Source organism: Coccidioides posadasii, chromosome 1 (assembly GCF_018416015.2).
Source record: "Coccidioides posadasii str. Silveira chromosome 1, complete sequence".
In the NCBI taxonomy this organism is placed as follows: domain Eukaryota; kingdom Fungi; phylum Ascomycota; class Eurotiomycetes; order Onygenales; family Onygenaceae; genus Coccidioides; species Coccidioides posadasii.
In genome coordinates this window covers 5,627,100-5,650,973 of record NC_089407.1, presented here as the reverse complement: position 1 = coordinate 5,650,973, position 23,874 = coordinate 5,627,100, and the positions used below count along the sequence as shown (strand labels likewise).

The window sequence follows — 23,874 nt, the reverse complement described above, 5'->3', positions numbered from 1 at the left end:
CTGGTCCAAAAGCCTGTCATTCTCCCGATGTGTTTGGGTTAGGTAGACACGCGGTTGGATCGTGGCTTTCGCCATGGATTCCCGTCATCCATATGCTCGTTTGACCTAAGTTTAGCGGAGAGCGTCAGTTGGTTACAAATATAAGGTACTTCCTTCGAGATGAGGAGAAGGTGGTTGCATAAAGTAGCAGCTACAACTGGTTTCATATTCTCGAACCGCTTCAATGCCGCAAGGGGTTTGGTAGAGCTTTATCCTCTCAAGTAGCAAGCACTGGCGAGAGAACACTACAACCACAGCTGTTTAGCCCCATCGCCGACTTGGAAAATAGGCCATCCAAATGTTCCGGAAGCTCGACTCACTCTCATATCGTCCTTCGCTGGCGTCCATCGCCCAATTCAGAGGTTCCGGACCTTGGTTCCTGGACAGCCTGGAGCGTCCTCCACTGCGGGGTTAGGCGTGCTGGGCAGCGGCATGTTAACACCAATGTTGGAACATGCGAATCTGATAGGATCCCAGCAGGCTGGGATGGCCTCCTCAGCTTTGGGTGAAAATGGCGCTGGGAAAACTGGAGAAACTGTGCCATTGGGCTGGGATGGGAGAGGTCACGTTACACTAGATACCGATGTATCCGTTCAATACTAGGGCTTACAGGTAACGACGTACCGTTGCGATACCTGGCGCCCATATTTTACATACCGCAGCGGGCGTTTGGGATTGGTTAAGGTTGTGGTTCCCCCCGTGTTTTCTGGGTGTGTTAGCCAGCATGAAAGCCAAGACCACCGGCCAGGTGCTAAACGGATACGCCCCACAACGGATCTCGCCATGACTTTCTCCCCCAAAAGAAATTACACCCATCCTCCCTCGTCCTCCTCTTCGGCCAACTCCAACTCCAGCCTCTGAAGCACCATGGTGTGAACTGGTTCTAGCCTCGAAAAAGATCCTCCCAGAACGATCAAACTCTCCGGAATGTATCTTCTTGACTTCCTCCATATTACGTGGCCTCGATGATCTCGAAGGAAGCACCGGATGTCATGTGTGCCCCAAAAAATAATTATGAGCGAAAAAGCATGCCAATCAACGGGAAGACGAGCTTTTCAAAGATGTTTCAAAGCATGTGCAGCTGCAAAATTCAGGGATTAATATCTGGAGACGCTGTCGAGACGAAAACCGTGCTGCTCGAGCTAATCTCGGAAAGCTCGCTGTCTTCCAATGTTTGGAGCTAGCCAGTTGCATTTGCAAGTTGCTGCTTTGTTGAATCTGGCTTTTTTCCGTCCCATTTCTTTTTCTTCAATTTTCCCCCGGCTGCAGAGTCTCTTGGCTGTCTCGACATTCGCTCTTCGATTTGTTCGACCTTCCAGGGTAAACTTTTGCATTTCGGGTCTTCCTTCCAAGCTTTTTGGGTAAGCTGTGACTCAGCAAAGGACGATGTACATACCTCCCCTGATTTTCACACAGTGTGGCGCTTTCTACGGAGTAATATATGCGCAATTATCGACGAGGAAGATGAAAGAAAATGCAATAGCGATGCCGGTATGAAACATCAACTGCTTGAGATGGATATGAAGAACGGCGTCATATCAAGGCACGGTGCTCTCGGCGACAGGGCGATGGTGCTGGTTCCTTTTGCAGAGGGGATTGAACCCGCGTGCATTCGGCGATCCAGGTTTGGAGTAGGTTACCACGTTTTTCTAAAGCGTGCCAAAAAAAAAAAGTCAGCAACACGCTGTGCATTGGCGTGCATTCAAAACAAGCACAGCTCAGTGCGTGTGGCGCACTAACCGAGAGTTGCAATTGGGAGCATCGTTGGGAATAACGTTGCTTTTTTTGGTGTGGTGTCCGCAACTCGTCCGCCGAAAGCGTCCAATTTTACTGCTATCCTCCACCGTACTGCTGATGTTCCTTAGTAGCTTTTCGGTATACGGAGTACTCCGTACTTGATGTTCATATTAGAAAGATAGCGCGGCGGCTACTATTACCTTTCCTGGGACCTCCACCCTTGCACTCCCACGCTGCAGATCCAATTTGCAATCGAATGCAGATCCGAGATACGATCGTGAACGTCCTTGCCGAGTTCGGAGGATTCACCGGTAATATCAGAACGGCGTTATTATTCAGGTGTTGCATGGGTAAAAGCGTGCCCGTTCACCAATGGTCCAATAATGAATTGGCCTGCAAAGGGGGTGTGAGTGACGGTTCTTAGACTCTGTTTTCCCCTCCCCGCTCTTCAATGCAGACCGTTTTGGAAGATCAGCTGTCGCATGATTATGAGGCGCTCGCCTCTTCAGCGACAACTGGCTTTGGGACGGAGGAACTTCACTCCAGCGGATGTATGAAGGAGCTCGCTGGGCGGCGCCTGGAAAACGGGAAGAGTTGAAAGCATTTCGATTTCAGCGCGCTTAATGGTCGGCTAGCTCTTGTTTGAACAAGGTGAAGGGCCCAGACCAGGCAGATCAGCGGGAGCTCCGCTTGCTAAGCATCTCGTCAGATCGCACCCTTTAGGCTCCACTCTGCGATTTGACGGGCCACAATGCGTGGTTCACTACTGCAAATGAGCCATGAATTTGGCAGCACATGGTTTTTCCACAAGATTGTGGCTGAGTCTTACACTAAGGTAACTCCGCGGTCGATCATAAGGATGGGGCATCCTGGTTAATTAGCACAGTGCTGTGTTTGACAGCGGGTTTCTTGAAATCGGTGAGCGAAAGGCTTTCATTTTTATGTCCATCAACCAGCCTCTGAAGAGAGACCGTGTATTTCATGTACAACACGCACTCTTGAGAAGAACATCAACACGAACGGCACCGATGGCGGAAGATGCCGGAAAGCGGCCTGGCAATGCCCCACGAGCTCGGAACCTGCAAACACGACTTGGACTATGTAGATGACCTCGTCGCCCGAATCGAGCGGAGAAAGCTGGTTCACGTCCCCGCACTGAATTGGGTTAGCTCGGGAGGGTGCGGCTATTCTCCACACAATTAAGTTTCCCGCGGAGTTTTATCCTAGCGCGAACTCAGCCATTACAAGCCGTATCAAAGAAAAACTGTAACCGTACGTTAGGTATGGTGTCCGTATCCGTCTTTCTTTTCACTCGAACTCGCCGTTTCTTTTATCACAAACACAGCAACGCTGCGTTTGAAGCGAAGCGGGTCGAGGACAAGACAGCAAAACGGTGTGTATTACGGAGTACTTGCCAGGAGTTTGCCAGCGGTGAAGGAGGCAGATTTTCTCCCTAGCCATCGCGCAGAGTTTAGTTATGTATGCATGTCTATCAACAATCAAAATTCCGGATTTGTGGCCCAGGGACCGGTCCACCAAAGCACGGATACCCGGTTTCTCATCAGGATGCACCGTGCTGGTCTTTTCTAAGGTCAATGAAGCTCCTGATTTTAGAGTTCTCGAGCTTCACGGCTGGTTCCTGCAGGTTGTGGGCCTGGATCAGACAAAACCGGTTGGCTCAGGCGTCAGGCTCTTTTCCGTCGAGTTTTAGAAATTCGGCCAGAGAGAGATCGAGAGAGATAATCGGGAGTACCTTTCCATGGATGTGGGAGCTTTTGCCAATGAAAATTGCCCGAGTGATGAAATCCACGCGCCCCTCTGGAAGACGATTCACAATATGTTTGAAGACGAAACATGCCAGACACAAGAGCTTTGAGATCTGTGGAATATTTTTTTTTCTCCTTCGATCGGACATGTTCTGTAAGTTCTGAGCCGTTTATCCTGCATCTGCAATCGTTTGAAGAGTCGAAAATGCGACATCAAATGAGCACGTCACGTCGGAAATTAGCTTCGTCGATGATCGGTTCCCGCCAAAAAGACTTTGGCACTAAAAATCGCCTATCAGGCGGACCCAGGGTGGATGGGCATGAAGCGGGCTCTGGCCAGTCCCTCGAGCCAGTTCGTCCCTAAAAAAGCAATTCTCCAGGTTCGGAAATTCTATCCGAACCGTCCAGGATGCTCCGTTTGCAGTAAATCTCTCTTTCACGGAGGATGGAGTAAAACCTACTATTATTAAGTGCCACGACGCCGTTGAGCAATCCGAGGCGCAAACCGTCCTCAAGCGAACTGTTGGTAAGCGATTACGAATATGGCTGACTCTGGAGGCAGGGAAGCATATGCATGATTTCTTGGTCAACAACAATAGGGGGAAGTTAGTGCTCGAAAGCAACCCAATATTCCCACCTATTTGCTTCGTGTGTAGCGAAGATTAATCATTCCTGTCTATGAGTCAAGTCGTGGGATTTTTTCTTTTTTTTTTTCCCTTCTTTGAGAGCGTGGTTTGAGCTGATGATCATCTCCATTTTTCTTCTCGAATTCCCCCCATCCATCCGACGAAAGAACTAACTGCAAGCATTCTTGATATTCATAGAACATCCACAATCTACCAGGGTGAGACTGGGCTAATCAGGCACATGAAGCAGGAGGGGGGGAAAAATTGAAATGAAAAGGAAAGGAAAGGAAAAGAAACGTCTCTGGTCACCTTCAGGTGAACGCAAGCCGGTTGTCATTTTGACCATCGGCATGATTCCGTCCCGAAACATTACCACTCACCAAAAAATCGATTACCAGGACCGAACCTCCCTCCTTCCCCTGACGTAAAACGTCATGCGTCTTACAGGGATACTGCATTCTGCAGCCAAATACATCCACATACACAGTACAGAGTACTTGATTCCATCCCTCTTCGGCATGAACCGAACGACGTGGGCCGTGTGTGTGTGGATGAACACTCGGGGATTCAACAAAGAATATCAAAGTCGACGGCATAATGAAGGGGGGAAGCAAAATGCTCCGTCGGCTCGGCATGCAAGAAACGGCTTAAATACCAAAGCAAGACTGCGGGGAAGTAACTAGGGGTTGGCTTTTTTTTTTTTTTCCCTCTCTCGTCTGCGAGAACGGAGTCCTCCGCACATTCGCCTCGTCTCAACGCTGGGATCCCAAGTCTTACGAGCCACTATCTTTCTTGATTCCACAGTTTGCCAATCTTGCTGATGACCTTGCTTCAGCTTAAGCGATGTTTTCAAACATGCGAAATCAAAGCGCGGGCCGAAGCATGACCGGGGTGTCCTGACTCCTCCACTTGCCTGAGACTGGCAAAGGGGCCAGTCGGGTGTTCTCCTGGCAGCTAGCAGTCTTTTTATCTCTTCGTCGAGGTGACATACGGAGTACCTAGACTGGGCTCTTGCCCATGACTTTGCAGCCACAGTTGTCCAGCCATGTGAGACTGGCAGTCATGGCGAACCGGACATTGAGCGCTCTTGACGGCCAGGACCGGGGTTGTTTGCATTGCGTATCCCCACAATTGGCAAAGAATCACTCGAGTGCAGATCCTCGATTATGACCCAATTAGTATGTACATATGTCGGCATCTGCATGCAGAACAACATGGGTGGTCCGTATCAGGATTCCCTTAGGGTGTGGTGGGCAAGGGCGAGATGCACTCGTTCCCAGGCGGACCCGGTTATGGTCATTCAACTCGTAGTCAAACAGCTGTCTCAAGCAGATCAACAGCCTCGGGTGGCTTGGATGCGGCGGGCGAGCGGCTTCGAAAGTGGTCACATGACCTCATAGATTCTCTCACGTGCTTTCTGCAGATCCCGTGACACTGCCAAGAAACTATGCTGGGCGAGGAAGATAGCGTGATTGATTGTGCGGTGTAGCTTGAAGGAAAGCTACACCGAACGGTAGTTCGGCCCAATCTCAGGGGTACGGAGAGGAGGATTCGGAGCTCTGAGCAGGATTCACCACCCCTCTTCCGATACATATCTTGCTCATAGATGCGGAGAAATGGGCTCAATTGCAATGCCAGCACAGCTTGGAGATTTGAACGATCAGGTGTTTGTCTTGGTGACAGGGACCAACAGGTATTGTTACAGCTCCCGATACTTCTGCACACGACACGAAGCGATCTGACCCTTAGCAAAAAGCGGCCTTGGTCTTTCGATCTGTCGCCGGTTGATTGATGAATTCCTCCATACACGACCGAGAACCCAATCGTTAACCTTGATATTCACCACGAGAAGCACAAGAAAGAGCAATGAGACGCTGGCGCACCTGCAGAGACATCTTCGTTTAGCGGGGGTCTCGGGCCGGGACTTGGAAAGGATAACGCTAAAACCAGAGAATGTGGATCTCTGCGACCTGCTATCTGTCCGGGCGCTATCCCGTCGACTTCTCGCCTCAACGCCAAAGCTCGACGTCGTTGTGCTGAATGCGGGAATTGCTGGCTTCAGCGGCCTAAATTGGTTCCGTGCGATATACATGGTACTCACTGATTTGATATATGCAGTGACTTGGCCATCCTCATACTGTATAAGCCCGACAGGAACGTTGGTGAAGAAGCAAACGCAGTTACCGGATGAGCCACCGCTCGGCCAGTTATTCTGCGCCAATGTCTTTGGTCACTACATGCTGAGTCATAACTTGGTTCCGCTGCTTAAGAAGTCTGACATTCCAGGACGGATTATCTGGACATCTAGCCTAGAAGCAAACAGAGAAGTCTTTGACGTATCGGACATCCAAGCCCTAAAGACCTCTCGAGCCTACGAATCGGTCAAATATCTTACGGATATTCTGGCGCTAACATCTCCACTGCCAAGCACCGCTCCTTGGGTCAATTCCTTCCTCTCCTCATTTGACGACGATAATCACATCAGCAACGGAAAGTCCTCCCTGCAAGACCGGAAGCTATCTTCCACGACACCAAGCATGTACGTCGCGCATCCTGGCATCTGCGCAACTTCCATCCTGCCCCTTATCCTCCCACTCTACTACGCCATGATCGCCGCATTCTGGTTTGCCAGAATCGTTGGGTCTCCATGGCACGTCCTCTCCTCCTACCGTGGCGCCGCTGCCTCCGTCTGGCTCGCTCTAGCTCCTCATTCGGTGATTGACGCCGCAGAAGCAGCATACGCAGCCCTTGGTGGAGGCAGGGTAAAATGGGGATCATCGTGTGACCGGCTGGGCAGAGAGAGCGTAGTATGCACAGAAGTGGAAGGATGGGGCTTTGGTGGCATTGTAGGAGGTCCTCAATTAGAAGGTGATCGAACACGGAGGAGGAAAAGAGGAGCCAGAGACCTAACAGCTGAGGAGAGGGTGGAGTTTGAAGAGTTGGGGAGACGATGTTGGAGGGAGATGGAGGAGCTGCGGGTTAGATGGGATGACATTTTGGACCGAGCGGAAGACAACATGGGAGAGAAGGCTGCCTAGAACATGAGAGTTGGGCTGGAAGTGACTTGCTATGCTTTTTCGGGCCTAGACAGAATAAACCCAGATGACGGGGTTGGTGTTGAATCCAAGACTGACGTTTCTACTTGTATTACTGTTGCAACACTTATTGATAATAATAGAACTTATCCCAAAAAAAAAAAAAAAAAAAAAAAAAAAGGAAAAAAGGGAAAAGATATCCCTATCATTCACGGTTCGTGCATGATTCTAACGACCTCTCACCGGAGCCCGTAACTGTACAGGGTCGAGGGACCACAGCTACAACACGAAACAGATAGTCGGCACATGAGTACGGAGCAAAGACCTTTTAAGGTAATTTTTTCAATTGATACTCTTCCCCCCTCCCCAGAACCAGGAAACGCATCTCATGCATGAAACACGAGTGAAGAAGGGGAAGTGCCTAAGTGGCCACGAGAAAAAAGGCAGGAAAAAGCAAATTAAGAGGGGAACTTGCACTTCCCTTTGTTCCTATTTCATCCACGCGAAGATACCGGGATTAAAAAGAAGGGGGAGAGAGGGGCTAAAACTAAAAGAAGATGGGAAAAAAAAATAAATACCGGAACTAAAACTCGAATATGCGCTTTCGACGAGTTGAGCGGAAGGGGAGAGTGAAGAGAGTAAACTCGAACTCGCAATAAATCCTAACCCAACAAAAAAGGCGGCTCAGAACAGGAGAGCCCGGGGGAAAAGGCACAAAAGCCATCAGACAAGGGGGAGAAAAAGAAGAGAAGAAAAGGAAAAGAAAAGAAAAAGAAAAAAAAAGAAAAAAGAAAATTTGTACATGCGAAGATAAATGCTGCGAAATTCGAGGAGAGAAATGCATGGAACATGAACGTATGCTCAAGGTAAAACACAAACACCCTTCTCCGTTATATTCCATCACTTTTCCCGGACCCTTCCTTCGTCAATTATATCAGTTACGTAGTTAATTGTTTGTCGAATCAAAATCTTCGTGGAAAACGATTATTATGAATATTATGGGAGAGATAACATAAGTTCAACCCCGTCATCAAATTTACATGATAATAGCGGGCACTGCATACACATATATTAGCGAGAAAATATACCGTAGTCGGTCAAAAGGAAGACATACCGTCAATATTTTGCTTGATGCTCTTGTGAGGGAGAATGGAGCCACCATTGACATAAACTTCATCGCCAATGGTAACATCATCACCTAGAACACTGACGTTCTCCAATCGTGCCCATTTGCCAACCGAGCTGTTCCAACCGATAATGCTGGATTTCACCCAGGCGTGGTCTTTGACCTTGCTATTTTCAAGCAAGACACATCGTTGCAGCCGAACGCCGTCGCCGACGACAACGTTTGGCCCGATCGTCACGTTGGGCCCAATGCGACAGTTCTTGCCGATCTTGGCTGAAGGGTCGACCATGACGTTTCCGCCATGAACGTATGGTTCAGTGGAGGGCGACAGGAGCTTAGACTTTTGCTTGGTGAGAGAAGAAAGATAGAGACATGTTCCGGTCAGGAAATCCTTGGGCTGGCCGACGTCCATCCAGAAGCCTTCAAGGTCAAAGGAGTGAAGCTGGCCATCCTTGCAAATGGCAGGGAAAGTCTCCTGTTCAATTGAGGTAGGACGAAGCTCAATGCGCTTCAGTACGCTAGGATTGAGGATGTAGATGCCGGCATTGATGCGGTTGCCGACGAACTCGACGGGTTTCTCGACGAATCGGTCGATCCGGGAAGGGTGGTTTGGCTTATGAACAACGACACCGTATTTTGAGGGCTCCTCCACCTTTGTGACCACAATCGTACCTTCGTCTCCGTGTCTCTTATGAAACTCCGCGAGTTCCTTGAATGGATACTCGCAGATGACGTCGGAATTGAGGACGAAGAACGGGCTGTCGTCTTTGCCGAGGATCTTTTCCGCAAGCTTCAAGGGGCCGGCAGTGCCTAGTGGCTCGGATTCGACGGAAAATTCGATTTTCACGTTATATTCTTCTTCGTACTGTAGACGGAGCCGGGCTGGTGAGCGTGGTCCGTTCGACTGCTAGCTGCTAGTGGGAAAGCCGTTTTATTTTACCTTTTTAAGTGTAGAGACCATAATATCTGGTCGATAGTTGACAGCGAGGACAATGTCTGTCACACCAGCGGCTGCCAAGCTCTCAACTTGGTGGAGGATCATAGGACGGTTGGCAAACTCGACCAAGGGCTTTGGGAGAGTGAGAGTCTACCAGTTGTACAAGTTTAGCAAAACGGTCTCATTACCCCGCCCACGGCTGCGGAACGTCAGAAAGACTCACCAATGGACGTAGACGGGTACCGAAACCCCCGACAAGAATGAGAGCTGAGTTTGTCGCAAGCGGATTAGCAGAATATCCTTTTTTTTTCACCAAACAGCACACCAACGTACCCTTCATGATAACGAGTGTAGTGTAATTGAATTCAATAGGTTTGGAGCGGTATATCGGTCAACGATGACGGGCGGCGGGAGCGGCGATAGTTGGTGAGGAGTAGAGTCGATGAAGGGGTCAGAGGTAAGGGATATAACGAGCGTAGGCCTTTGTGGACAGATGTACAGGTTTGACAGCCGCAAGACTCGTGCTTGCGAGAAGGGTGGATTTCAGCGGCGGCGATGGAAAAAGGAGAACAACTGGCAATTGTTTCAAGGACGGAGGGGGTAATAATATCAAAGTAGGAGAAAACAACTCGGTGCGGCTGTCAAGATTGTTGCACCAGGGATGCGGCGTTTTTAAGGGGAAGGGAAAAGAAGCGGTGCGTAACGCGAGTCGGGTGGGTTTGGGAGGGAAGAAAAAGGGAGCTCCGAGAGAGGGACCGGGATTGGCTTGGTGGCCACTATGCCGACTCCTATTGGGCTGGGGCCGGGGGTTTGTTTGAGGGCGCTTCTTAACTAAAACTTAATTAAACGGCCACTTTCTCAGGTGGGCACCCGGGCCTGGCCTTATTTGATACCTGACTTGGTACGGAGTACCTGGACTTTTTGCTGGGTTGCCACGCATATCCATGTACCTCTTTTTCTCCCTGAAAAGCTTAAAACGCTGTCGGAGATCAACCCAAACAAAACCCAGAACCAGAGGGTCATAAATTGAGCCTTGGAAAGAAAAAGAAGGAAGTAAAAACGAGAACAAAAGAAAAGACCAAAAGAAAGAAAGGAAAAAATTGGAGACCCTCTTTACGAATGCCCGGAACCGCCGTCAAGGTTGTCTCTTGTGTCTGAGACAGCGCTCGATCCCGACAAGGAACGAGAACTCCATACGGACAAAACTGGGACCAACATTATTAGTAGCTGTGGAGGAGCTTGATGGATCATCTGATTTAACCAAGATCGGCACAAGAGCAATGATTTGATGGAGAAAATGGAGAAAGATGGGGCTCTTCTCCCAAGGAACGGAAATGCAACCGTAAGAAATTGCTTGGAAAGCCACGTCACCAGGGAGAGTTGAGAGCACCTCCAATTATATGAGCATCATAGCACCCGGAGAATACAATGTGATGATGGTGGTGATGATCCGTATTTAAACATCCCGTGTCGTGGCGAGCCAACGTCTTGCCATTCCTTCGATCGCATAAAAGCACGACCCCTCCCAGCATCGATGCGACACTGCAAAACGCCCATCTCGCATCCTTCCTGCAAATCACGGCTCGCTCAGGAAAATCATTCGGGATAATCAATGAACTAAGAGGAGGGATAGCCCAAACGACGAAAACAAAAATGAAAATAAAATAAATAAATAAATAAATTAAAAAAATAATAATAAAAATAAACGCCCAAAAGCAGGACGACTTTTTGGTCTAACGTGACCAGCGAACTGCCGATTAAGAATTATTATCGCTATCTGCAGAGCACGCCGCGCATTGCTCACTGTTGAGTATCAGGTGGAAGCTGGACGGTTCCTGCCGGCGCGACAAACAAAAAATTGTTCACATCCTCCCTCCCGGCCGCCCCCGGAGTGACGAACTTCCGCATCCAGCGCCTCACCTTGCGGATCTTCAGCGCATGCGGACCCGACCTGTTCGCCTCCCCCGGACGATCGGTTTGACCAACTCCCGCATCCTCGCGATCCAAAACATCAACCTTCGTCATGTTCTGCCGTAAACTCTGGCCATAGACTTGCCCGCGAAAGGACCCCAGGACGATGTGACGCAGCAGAATTATGTCACGCAGTCGCAACGCCTTGAGCGACTGCTCCAACGAATTCGCAGTGACAGTCCTTGTGTCCTCTGTCGACGGCGGCACCCAGCAACTCACGCGAAGCCCAGCCTTCGTCTCGTCGCCCACCAACAGCTCCACAATGTCCATCTCACGACCCCATCGTGTCTGAACGCGGCGCCGCGGCTGAATGTTGATTATGGCAACGACCAGGCTCACAATGACTTTCCGTGGAGCTAAGGACTGTAGGTACATCGCGCTAGGGATATCTTCGACGCCAATCAGGTGTCCATACACAGGTTGACCCTCGAAGTTCTGCTGGTTGACCTTGGACTGTGAAAGCTTGGACATCGAGTAATCGAGGCTTTCACCTTCGAAGCTTGGAGTAAGCTCGGAGTCGTCTGTAAACGACTTTGTAACACTCGTAAAAGAGTGATGCGTTCCCTCATGGAGAGCGAACGACTGATCGTAGAACTCCGACAACGTGCTCTCGTCAACGTCCAAGCTCACGGAGTCTCCGCTGTACCTCTGAATTGTTCCCACTGTAAAGAAAGATGCTCCGTACGTCGGAGACATAAAAGAAGGAATTTTGATTGGGGCGAGCGATCGCCATCGGGCCTGTGAATTTAGTCCTTCTCCTTCTAGCGATCTAGGCTGGTAGAAGGGAGGTAGCGGTGGTTGAAGGAGCTCCGATTCATCCCAGTTGAGAGCACTCCGAGGCGGAAGCCCGCTGAAGGCTATCACCCTGTATGCCATGGTTCCATGCGTGGGCTGCACACCGACGGCCGGTGCTGGAGACAAGGACTCGAAGGCTCCCTTACATGGAGGAAGCCAAAAAAATAAATAAATAAATAAATAAATAAATAAAAAGCCCCAAAGCTCTTCCTCGTTCAATCCTCCCCCGTCGTGTTCCCGCCCAGAGCGCCCAGCGAGCCGGATTTGGAGGCCGGAGCTGCCAAGGCGGTTGACTTATGTAACTAACTAAGCCGCGACAAAGCCACACGCCACTGACTAAGCATGGCGCTGACAGGGCGGGCCAATGGGAGGGCACACGTGGTCTGATGCTTACCGTTCTGGGTGGCAAACGCAGCTTTGTCACGATTCGCCGCTCGCCGGGTCTGCTTTTCAATCAAGGAACAGAACCGTTTGACTCTCCGGTTCAATTTGCTCGAAAGAGGAACAATGGCGACTGCAGTTATTCCCTGTGGCAAGCTTATATTTTAATCTGTCTTCCTGCGCGACCATTCTTCCCGGACACTGATCAGAGTCGCTGTCCGCTCCAGCCGTGAGGCTTTTCCGCCCATGGCTTTCCACACCCCCATTGCCCTACCGGTACGCTCTCGCGCTGTCATGGACGTCTCCTCTCTACAGGGTGTTTATACTGACGAGTTTTCTGACTACCGTAGAATGTTGCAAACGTAGCATCCGAGTTGTGGCCCTCTATGTCCAATGCGATCGCTGCGCCATGGAGATGTCTTAACCGGCCATCCTCCGCAGCGCCCCGCCCCGCTCCCTCCCCAGCAAGCCAAGAATCCCTTCGCAAGTTGCATAATGGAAGCCCTTCGAATGTACGTGTTTTCGCCGTGCCCAGGCAGTGTCGGTCTCATACTCACGAAAAACTGCAGGTCGAATCTCGCTTGCCACTCCCAGAATGCTTCCGTACGCTTCCCACTGATACGTTACGACTGGCGGCGGAGCAAAATCTGGCTCTTCGGCAAGCAAGATCGGCCAGTCTTCTCTCTCAGCGTATGTAATGTCGTATCCTATGGATCCTAGCTGCGGCTGACAAGTTTTGGAGTAGTCACTTCCAGGCGAATAGAGATAGCTGGAGCGTTTCCCTCGTCCAATTCCCCGAAAGCTAGTCTGGCCCGTTCCTATTCTACGCTCTCCAGCTTGCAACTCAACCGTCCGGGAGCCATTCCTAAGGTGAAGGGCCTATCCCAGTCACAGCAGCAAAGGTTTTTGTTCGGCGGTCCGTCCCAAAGTACTCTGCGATACATCGAACAAAATGCCAACGGTAATCCGACAAGCGCGAGCTCTCAGAACGCCTTTTATTCCGCCCTTCTACGAGCAAAAATGCCAGCCATACTGATCGAACGTTATCAGAGTGGAAGATTTGCCAGCAACGCCCAGTCCGCCCAGCTTTATATGAAAGCCCTCCAGCAAACGGGCATGTCGTCTGCCTCGATGCAAGGACAAAGCCAAATACCGTCTCATGAACATCTGAATCCCGACCAAATGCAAGCCGTTGGCCAAGCCGTTGCTGCTCAGACATACGGTGGTCAAGTGGGAATGTCAACCAAGACGAACGGCACTGGAGCGAAGGATGCACCCATATACGTTGTGGTTGAAGAGTCGACGGGAAGTCAAGTCTTCAGATGGGTTAAATTCATCCTCTACTTCGGTTTTGTCTGCTATTTCTCCCTGGTTATGGTCAGCTTCTTGGTTGAGACAACTGGAATTATGAAAAATGTTCGTGGGGCCCAGAGCAATGAAGCACAGCCACAGCATCAGAAGGCTCGATTCAGCGATGTTCACGGATGTGACGAAGCCAAAGATGAATTACAAGAGCTGGTTGAATTTCTGTCAAATCCTGAACGCTTCTCGTCTCTTGGCGGCAAACTTCCAAAGGGTGTCCTGCTCGTTGGGCCTCCTGGGACCGGTAAAACGTTACTCGCCCGTGCAGTCGCTGGTGAGGCAGGTGTACCGTTCTTTTATATGTCTGGATCTGAATTCGATGAGATTTATGTCGGCGTTGGCGCCAAACGAGTCCGTGAACTGTTCAACCAGGCGAGAGCCAAGGCTCCTGCTATCATTTTTATCGACGAGCTAGACGCGATCGGTGCGAAAAGAAACGAGCGAGACGCTGCCTATGTCAAACAAACTTTGAACCAGCTGTTGACTGAGCTTGACGGTTTCTCACAAAGCAGTGGTGTCATTATCCTGGCAGCCACCAACTACCCCCAACTGCTCGATAAGGCGCTTACACGACCTGGTCGATTCGATCGTAAGGTGGTTGTTGGTCTCCCAGACGTCCGAGGCCGTGTCGATATTCTCAAGCATCATATGAAAAATGTGCAGATTAGCACTGATGTCGATGCAGCCGTCATTGCTCGTGGTACCTCAGGCTTCTCCGGCGCAGACTTGGAAAATCTCGTTAATCAGGCCGCTGTCCACGCTAGCAGGTATAAGAAAACCAAAGTTGGCCCAGCAGACTTTGACTGGGCCAAGGATAAGATCATCATGGGAGCCGAGTCCCGTAGCAGGGTCTTGAGAGATGAAGAGAAGCTTCTAACTGCTTACCATGAGGCTGGTCATGCCTTGGTTGCATACTTCTCTCCGGCAGCCATGCCGTTGTACAAAATCACCATTGTTCCTCGAGGAATGTCCTTAGGTGTCACTCACTTTCTCCCAGAGATGGACATTTATTCTAAGAACTACACTGAATACTTGGCCGATATCGACGTTTCGATGGGTGGCAAGGCCGCCGAAGAGCTTGTTTATGGACCGGAAAATGTCACCAGTGGAAGTGCAGCGGTAAGTTATATTCGTGGCTATTTCATGATTTCTGCTTGTGCTAATATGCCTCTACCGCAGGATCTCCGCAGTGCCACCGAAACTGCGTTCTCAATGGTAACGCAAATGGGATATTCGAAGAAGCTTGGCAACGTTGACCTCAGCTTCAATTATGACGCTCTTTCGTCCGAGACAAAGCAAGAGATCGAAGCAGAGGTTCGTCGCATCGTAGAAGAGGCCAGCAACCGTGCAAAATCAATCTTGAAGGAACGCCGAAAGGAGCTTGAACTCGTCACAAAAGCTCTTTTAGAGTACGAGACTTTAACAAAAGAGGAAATGGAAAAGGTGATAAGAGGGGAGAAGTTAGAGAAGCTTGGGGCTTCACCAAAAGCGCCGATAATCCTTCCTGATGCGCTGATAAACCCCGGGTTGAGCCCACCAGCCGGCGAGAAGGCCACGTCGAAGTAGGACTTTCTCATCTGTCTGCATCCTGGTGGGATTATGCTTAACTACTGGAGCTCATTTACCGATACCATCTCCCATCTATCTCGCTGTCTATTTCCTAATATTTTTCTCTTTATTCCACCGAGTCCTTCGGTCCTGAAAGGGATCGATCAAAGTGACTGAAGTCACTGCCTTTTCTAATGTTAAGCCTGTTATGACATCGTGCTCCTCAATTACCCTGCAGCCGTCTTGGGTCGACGTCGCTGGTCACAGCGTATTGGGTCCATCCTTTTATCGCACGGACTCCTAGGTCTATGGAATGGAAGGTTTGCGGGCAGGAATAAATTAGGAATGGGATATCCGTATGGATTTTCGACCACATCTGGACGCTGATTCTTAAGTCTTCGAGCCTTGTCTCTCATGTTCTCCCATTTTGCATAGCCAATCTGTCCGTTGTGTACTTCTAGCTAGGTTTATGTTTTGTTTTTTCTTTTCCATCTCTGTACGCGTGCATAAAGAGCAATATAGCGTCTGTCCACCTCGGTGAGATATTTACGTTTACCAATTCCATTCCATTCCATCCGGCAATCCATCCACATTTTCCGGTCAGTACCTCCGTCGGCTTTGTATGGGGGTCATGGCTGCATACGTACCGAAATGGCAATACCACTTGGGCTGCTTAGCGTACATGATTCCATTTCTTATTTTCATGGCCTCAACAAAAAGAGAGCCCGCGTCTGGCTCTTAACGGTCTCCGCTTCAAATATCGCAGGGTAGACACATAGGGTCGATCAAGTCTGAGCGCATACTAAAACAGAGACGCAGCCAACCCCCGCTATGAAGTAACCCTGTATTCAACGCACGGAACAATTTACTCTCTAGTCCGTATTACATGCAGACAATGCTTGCATATGTCATGCATAGATATCCCTCCTAGCTTGCAGAAAAACTGGAGGTGGAGTACCCCCTTGGTGTTCATGCATCGCTCTTTAAAGGTGCATGTCGCTTTCGGGGTGCAGCGTTCGATGAATGTCGGGCGTCATCCAGTGCGACATTAAGTACATACATAGACCCTACTTATTTTGACTGTGGGGTCAAACCCCGATGTGTAAAATTGGGCAGGTCCGGTTTTCTGGGTGTCTACGAAGATAGTAAATGACCTGTATGATCTGGTTGCTAGCCACGGCTATTGGGATATGGTATGTTCTATATGCTACATAGTACAAAACGATGAAAACGACACGATATCAGCACAGGGGAACCATCGCGGGGAGATCATCACAAGGACATTATCGCGCGTCGATAAAATAGAAAGCAGTCTGTGCCCGCTTCAGGGAACGCCTAGATCTTTTTGAAGCCGATATTCCCCGTATCCGAACCAGATAGATGATTGATAGATCATATTCATATTCGCAACAATGAGAGTGAATGTGAATATGCTCCTGCCCCGAAGAAGTAGTTCGGATGCGGAAATGCGAAAGATAAGGACCAATATACTCGAATCTCGGGCATGTGGCCGGGACGAGCCGTCCCGTTAAGCTTCGAATGAAGTTTGTGGTAACGAATATCCGCAACGGCTCCCTACGGGGTGGCTAATGGAGAAATAAATATCCGTACAAGAATGAGGGATGTCTCAAAATTGAGCACTCTTCAGGGATGGTGGATGGGGGGGTTCAACGCGAAAGATATCCAGGGACAACCGTTGGATAGGCTCAGGTAATGATGTTGATGGCCGGAAAAAAAAATCATCTTTCTCTCCTGATTCAGGTGTAAACACGTGGTATTTCGCGGTTTGAGTGTCCTCGTTTTAGCCTGTGCCTGCAGAGATGGGTGACACATCAGCTCCTTAACGAACAGTGCATTGTCTCTAGGGCCACCTTCCAACTTTCCCTTGGCTGACAGTCTAGATCCGGCAACAATCCATGTCCGCGGGTAAAGATTTACATAATGACCTGCACGCATATCATCCTCGAATGCAAGTATTGGACGCTGAGTCAACGAGGAAACGCAAGTCGGATCGAGGAGATCGCACAAGTTAAAGCTCAGCCGGGTTTGCAGGGTAGGGGCCCTCGTCAGACCCTCGACGGGCGGCTGCTGCACCCTTCTACGGTCCGAGGCGCTTCTGTGCGGATGAGGTTGGAAATGAGGAAGAAAAAGAAAGTAAAAAGGTTAAAGAGTTCGCCTATGGCTCCAAAGAGACGGATATGGATGCGGTGCTTTAGCCTCCTCTGGGCGACAAGAGGAAAAACATGCATGTTAGAAAACAGACGGGATGTACGGAGTACATACATATGTAAGAAGCAACATGTCATGCATATGCATCTAAATTGGATGCATAATAATGAGCACCCACATTCCTTTTTGGAATAGATTTTCTGCAAGGTGGTTTGTTCAACCAGAGAGAGGATGAGGTACTCCGCTGGGCGTTTTCAGATACGAAAACCATGAACCAAGTGGAGTTGGAGGTTTGGGGCAACATGTTAACATCAAGACATGATTCTCACCACAGGTTGTAAATATGATGAAAGAGTTAGACATCTCACAAAACTGAGATGATTTGGGGCTTGAAACTGAACAAGGGTGGAAGAATGAGGCGAGGAGAATTGATCGCCAAGGGCGGAATATCGCTTCGACGGATAGAGATAATAGCACAGACGGTCACGGGCTTCAGATAAAACCGACCATGAACCTAAAGCAGTGGAGGGTGTACGGAGTATATGCAGCAGACATGCGGTCGTCACTTATCATTAAGAAAACCCAAAAGACGGCTGGCGAATAGAAAACACAGAAAAAAGCCGTTGGAAGAGAAAAGAGAAGAAAAAGGAAACACAATGCCCCGTCCTCATGCTTGATTAGTACCAAGAAATAATCAGAATACCAACCCCGAAACCCATACATGTGTAACCCTTTACCCGACGGAAGTACCAGGAACTTTTTTGCAACCCCATTGCGACCAAGTTGGCCGAGCTGAAAGAATGATTGGATGCGCAAGAAACGGAGACATCAGGCGCCTGTTGCCGCTAAAAAGGTTCGATTTGGGTGTTCTTGGCGCAACTTTCACATATAACGTACAATCGTCCATATCCGGGAGTATCCGTCTTCGATTCTTCGATGTGATTGAAAATTTATCGGGTCCCTACATTGGAGGAGGAACCGGCGGAGAGATAGAACCGGCTGTGGAGCAGTGGCAGGGGCAGGTTATGCAGGCCGGAATCCCCGCAAATACTGAGTTTTGCGGCGGGCGGTCTGATCAACCGCTATTGTGACGACGATGGCTGCGATGAGGTTTTCTTCTTGCAACTCCCTAGAGACATGGATAAGTGTTTGCTTCAGCAGATGCACAGCTTAAACTCCACGGCCACTAGAAACGGATAATAAGTTGTGGACATATCTCGGAGCTGCATGTGAGGTGTCGGGCAAGGTTAAGGTAGAGAGCGAAAAGGGAGCGCAAGTACCGCAGTGATCCTGCCGTGTTTCTCTAAATTAATCGCAGACTGTTAGCTATGGGAACTGCTTTGAGGACCTTACGGGCATAGGAAGACGGAAGCAAAAAGTCTTACTTTCCCACAACGTTCGGCGAGCACCTTTGTTGTGTCCGCTGATACTCGACACACCACGCCTTGACCAGATAGCGAACATGGCCACACATGTACTCGACTTCCGTGTAATCGCACATTTTGTTTTTTGGAACTTGATGTCAAAGGCTTAAGAGAGGAAGTAAGTCGAATTTTTGAAGAAACGAGGGAATTGAATCATTTTTGTAGAGCCTGAAAAAAAAAATTCAGGTCTTTTTGTTTCAAGTTTGTGGAAGTGGATGAGGCAGTTGCGATGTAATAAATCATTCGCCATGCCGGATGTGCTGGTTCGTGTACGAATATCATTTTTGTATGTATGTATGACCGACATACATCAAGGTGACGTTCCCGTCCGTCAAGAAATAAGTATCGATAGGGCCGTCAAGACCGGGATAGTAGATGCTCCATGCTATCTAAATTCAACGTTGTGGGAAGAGGAGGGCCGGATAGGGTCAGTCTGAGCGGGCCAGCAGGGTATTATGATTCTCAATTTCGACCGAAGCATCCATTCCTGGCATTCATGGCATGGTCAACTGAAAATCGGAGCTGATTCGGTCTTCCAGTTGGTCAACAGGTCTGGGCCAAATGGCGCAACGTCTCGCGGCGAAAAAAGTACTGCGCAGCCTGATAACATCATTCGTGTACGACCAGGTCACAGTGGAACTCTTGATCAACGGAGGATCGTGGCAATTAAAGTAAGTTTCTCCTTAGTCCCCTTAGCCAATGGGAATCTGCTCGGGAAATATTCACTGGTCCCGGTCGAAAGCTCCCAGTCAAGCAGGATGTTCCAGAACCCCCTGGTCTGTTGGGGCTCGACAGTAGTCCGTATATGCCAGGAGGTACTCCGTACTGTATGGAGGCGTTGAGGTAGAGTCTTGATATGTTCTATCCGGCCTGAAACTGGAGGAGCTCTCTTCACTAGGCCAGATGAGAATTCCCTATAGCGCGCCTCCACAGTCAATGTGGCCAATGCAAACCGCACTCGTTGAGTCTTGGAGTTCCACTCACCCACTCATCAAAAGACAAATCATGGGAAACGTGCGTCAAAACAGCACCATGCTCAGCGGGATAGGCAGTGTCACGACCTATTACCAGCATTAAGATCAGGGTATCTGTCTGAAATACAAGTTTAACAAGTGCATTGTGAAGAGCAGAAGGCGATCATACAGAAACATGGGAAGAGGTGATTGAACGATGCCGCGCTGTAGCATGATGACCGTCCAGCCATCGCTCGACTAAAAATTGAAAGCAATAACGAAGCCAGGATTAGTTAGACATGCAGCAAAATTACACACAGCTCCAGCGCCACGGGCCAAAGAAGATGTTATCAAAATCTATACGGAAAATGGACATGATCAAAAAGGAACTTTAAAAAAAAAAAAGAAAAGAAAAGAAAAAGAAAAGAAAAAAAGGAGGAAGAAATGAAAGAAGTGGTATCCAAAAGACCTGCTACATCCAATGACAGAAATGAAGAGTCGCTGACCGTGAAAATAACCCTTGTCAAGGAATATCAAATGGCGTCGATTTCGTCGCTCTCCAGCCACCCACGAGACATTCGGACGGCTTTCGACCACTGTTTATACATCCTGGCGCTCTCTACCTCGCTGATTTGAGCTTCGAATACGGTCCTGTTGGACTTATTCATCCCTACTAACTCGTCGAGGTTGCGCCACACGCCGACGGCAAGCCCTGCTGCAATAGCTGCACCTAATGCGGTGACTTCGTGCATAGGCGGGCGCTCGACAGGGATACGGATTATATTTGCTTGGGACTAATATAACGCACATTAGTTTCCGCAACTAGTCGAAGGGGGTAATCCTCCACGCACCTGCATGCAGATGTCTGAATTGCTCAATCCGCCGTCTACCGCCAAGTCAGAAAGTGTCTGGCCGCTGTCGCGTTCCATAGCCTCCAATATAGCTTTTGTCTGGAAACAGACTGCTTCAAGAGTTGCCCGGGCTATATGACCTCTTTGTGTGTGATGTGTGATCCCAACTTTTTGCTATATGTCAGCCAGGTCGTAATCAGCACATTTGAATCAATCGTGGGAATCCACGTACAGATAGTTCCTTTGGCGTCATCCACCCAATACGGAGCAAAGAGGCCACTGAACGCCGTGACGAAAATGCAGCCACCATTATCAGGAACGGTGGCGGCTTCCTCATCGACCTTTCTCGAGTCACGAAAGAAGCCCAAGTTATTCATCAAGAATGACACACCGCTGCCAGCAACGGCGATGCTTCCCTCCAATGCATATATAGGCTTCTGCTTCGAGCCCAATTGGAAGGCGACAGTTGCCAGGAGCCCGTGCTTCGAGATCACCGGCGTTTCACCTACATTATATAAAAGGAAACATCCCGTCCCATAGGTATTTTTTGCGGTGCCTGGCGTCAACGCCCCATGTCCCACCAATGAAGCCGATTGGTCACCAAGACAGCTTGTTATTCTAATTCCTGCAAGCAGGCCGTCTGCCATGCATCCAAAAGCGGACTCGTCCGAAGAAGCAAGGATTTTCGGAAGCTTCAGTTTTGATCTGTCGATATCGAAGAATTTCAGCAACGAATCATCATACTGAAGTGTGTGCAGGTTGGTGAACATTGTTCTCGAGGCATTCGTGACATCGGTGACGAATACTCCCCTTTTCCTGCCACCGTTGAGGTTATAGAGCAGCCATGTGTCAACAGTTCCAAAGGCCAGTCTTCCCGCTTCATACGCCTCCTTGACCTCTTTGGAATTCCGAAGGAGCCAAGTGAGTTTCACAGAAGACGGATACGTGGATAGAGGTAACCCGCATTTTTCCTGAAGCTGATCTGCACCTTCTTTTGACTTTAATTCCCGCACCAGCGAGGCTGTGCGGGTATCCGGCCATGCGATTGCGCTATGGAGGGGTTCTCCGGTTTCCCAGTCCCATACCACGGTTGTTTCGCGCTGGTTGGTGATCCCCAAAGCTTGAATATCTGAGATGGAGTGCCCCAGGTTGACAAAAGTCTTCGTTGCCTGTGCGATGCAGGATTCGACGGATGAAATAATCTCTTTTGGGTCCTGCTCATGCCATCTGCGAATAATCCCAGTTCATCGTCAGCGTTCGAAAAGTCTCCCTGCATCTGTGGGCATGTATTCGCCCTGTGCGTTCTCGATTGCTTACCCTGGGTATTTATGTAGGCGGCTTAGCTCTGTCTGATACGAAGCGACGAGGTTCCCTTGATCATCAAATATGATAAAACGAGTGCTGGTTGTTCCCTGATCGATTGCGCCAACGAACCGACGTTGAGGCTTACTATGATCCGCTATGAATGGACCCCGGGCCGGGGTTGCTTGGCTGACTTGAGAGCTGTCGATATCACGGCCTAGCTGACTTCGAATTGGCATGACAGTTGCTCCAGCCATCCCCAAATCGCCTATTACCTTGCTAAGATTTATCCTGGACGTTATGATGCGACTGCGCTCAGCCAGCGCAAATTTTGGGAGCACAAACTGGGGTATGCGACACAGAAACCGGTTTTCCAGGCAATAGATTTGACGTAGGTTGTAAAATTTGAGCGGCACACTTTGGATGGAAGAGAGGAAGGGGTTGTATTGGCACAGAGATTGAAAGGAAGTAATAGGGAGCATGCCCTTCTCGGCCGGCAGCGAGACGAGACTATTATACATATCAGGGGGCCATCATGGTTGCGAAGAAGCCCTATCCGTCATGTGGGAGTGGCCGATTGCGGGGCAGCAAGCAGTTCTGCCGCTTTCATGGTTAGGTTGCGTAGCGTCGACTTTAAAATCCTCGCTCTCGATGGGACTTTGGGTCGATTCTTGGTTGAACCAAGGCTGTTGGGAGCAGGTTTCCCCAGCTACAACACCTGACCACTTGTGCAAAATGCCCCATCACCACATGCTTTTGACACTTTGGGGGGGTAATGTCATCGGTTTCTCTGATGACTTGGCATCCCCCATAGAATTCTCACGATCTCAGGTCGTTAAATAGCAGGAGACGTCGAACTCCAGGTCCATGTGCAGTGACGGTATGTTCGGGTTGGATGGCAAACCCGGGGGTCTGGAAGCGGGCTGCTGATTCGCAGGTCCTGCAGCTCCAGTTGCTCCACGACTGCATGCAAGGTCGTATCTAATATGAATGTTCATTTGTGCTATTGATCAGGGCATCCACCTTGTGATAACATGCATCGGACCGAAGGTATCTTATATTGGATACATTTCGGATCTCGCGCGTTCATGCTCACCGTACACTTTAGGTATGCTACCAACTTATCAAGAACAGTAGGAATCAGCGTTCTCCAGACATTGCTCGTACTTTGCGCGTCTTTATAAAGGCTCTAGGACACCAAAGAACCTTTCATAAACCTGCTAACCATCCGGAGCCAAAAGGCAACTATTCTGAGTCGGATTGGCTGGGGCCTCCCTCGAAGTTATTTCAGTTCAACTACTTTCGGGCAGGATGACTTGTTTCGCCATCAGGGAGAGCCGACCCACGGATCCAATGTCTTGATTACCGAAACATGATCCGCATGACTACTGCTGGAGTAACCTGCTTGTCTGGACTTCTGATAGCAGGATTACGCAATTTGATCGGTCACTTTATTTTCTGCCGGTCTGATGGCAACCTCTAGTCAGGGGATGAGAGTTATTACATACTGTTCAAATCAACAAGACCAGCTAACCACGGCCCTTTAGGAGGTGAGTTTGCGGGTTGAGGTATTGGTAGCTTTGAACGGAGGTTTAACTAATGCAAGTCATCACAACGCACACCTGACTGGCAGTTTTGTCGAAACTTTGGAAAATGATTGACGGACGAAAAGGCTCTAGGCAGGTTATTTTTAGTTAGTCGGTCACGAAGGTTGGAGAATATTTTCTCTACACAAAGCATTTACTGGTGGATCGGGGGTGGATGGAGTAATTTTTTTCTTTTTTTGCTTTCCTTTTTTTTTTAAAAAAAACGATGGTCTGATAACTAAATCTGTAGTTGACCCATAGTTATC

General features: G+C 49.3%; 6 protein-coding genes across 6 annotated transcripts; 2 read left to right on the top strand and 4 right to left on the bottom strand.

The window, feature by feature from the left end:
- Positions 1 to 5,799: 5,799 nt before the first annotated feature.
- ERG27 (3-keto-steroid reductase) lies at positions 5,800 to 7,328 on the top strand (the record flags this gene model as incomplete). The annotated part of the gene is made up of 2 exons (XM_003065620.2): positions 5,800 to 5,861; positions 5,925 to 7,328. 2 exons carry the CDS (start codon positions 5,800 to 5,802, stop codon positions 7,204 to 7,206), a joined length of 1,344 nt encoding a protein of 447 aa, XP_003065666.2. The 3' UTR covers positions 7,207 to 7,328.
- A 911-nt stretch (positions 7,329 to 8,239) lies between these two features.
- Positions 8,240 to 8,741, bottom strand: MPG1_2 (mannose-1-phosphate guanyltransferase; the record flags this gene model as incomplete). Its single annotated transcript, XM_066123598.1, has 2 exons — positions 8,240 to 8,259; positions 8,318 to 8,741. 2 exons carry the CDS (start codon positions 8,739 to 8,741, stop codon positions 8,240 to 8,242), a joined length of 444 nt encoding a protein of 147 aa, XP_065979673.1.
- Positions 8,742 to 9,260: 519 nt separating this feature from the next.
- MPG1_1 (mannose-1-phosphate guanyltransferase) lies at positions 9,261 to 9,606 on the bottom strand (the record flags this gene model as incomplete). Its single annotated transcript, XM_003065619.2, has 3 exons — positions 9,261 to 9,416; positions 9,490 to 9,533; positions 9,600 to 9,606. The coding sequence occupies 3 exons, from the start codon at positions 9,604 to 9,606 to the stop codon at positions 9,261 to 9,263; spliced, it is 207 nt and encodes a 68-aa protein (XP_003065665.2).
- A 569-nt stretch (positions 9,607 to 10,175) lies between these two features.
- Positions 10,176 to 12,286, bottom strand: D8B26_001638 (uncharacterized protein). Its single transcript, XM_003065618.2, has one exon. It carries the CDS (start codon positions 12,111 to 12,113, stop codon positions 11,067 to 11,069), a length of 1,047 nt encoding a protein of 348 aa, XP_003065664.2. The 5' UTR covers positions 12,114 to 12,286; the 3' UTR covers positions 10,176 to 11,066.
- A 373-nt stretch (positions 12,287 to 12,659) lies between these two features.
- Positions 12,660 to 15,862, top strand: D8B26_001637 (uncharacterized protein; the record flags this gene model as incomplete). The annotated part of the gene is made up of 5 exons (XM_003065617.2): positions 12,660 to 12,689; positions 12,764 to 12,925; positions 12,983 to 13,103; positions 13,159 to 14,894; positions 14,955 to 15,862. The coding sequence occupies 5 exons, from the start codon at positions 12,660 to 12,662 to the stop codon at positions 15,339 to 15,341; spliced, it is 2,436 nt and encodes an 811-aa protein (XP_003065663.2). The 3' UTR covers positions 15,342 to 15,862.
- Positions 15,863 to 17,875: 2,013 nt separating this feature from the next.
- GUT1_1 (Glycerol kinase) lies at positions 17,876 to 22,261 on the bottom strand (the record flags this gene model as incomplete). The annotated part of the gene is made up of 6 exons (XM_066123597.1): positions 17,876 to 18,795; positions 18,878 to 19,977; positions 20,376 to 20,663; positions 20,721 to 20,887; positions 20,953 to 21,947; positions 22,038 to 22,261. 4 exons carry the CDS (start codon positions 22,259 to 22,261, stop codon positions 20,403 to 20,405), a joined length of 1,647 nt encoding a protein of 548 aa, XP_065979672.1. The 3' UTR covers positions 17,876 to 18,795; positions 18,878 to 19,977; positions 20,376 to 20,402.
- Between the last annotated feature and the right edge of the window lie 1,613 nt (positions 22,262 to 23,874).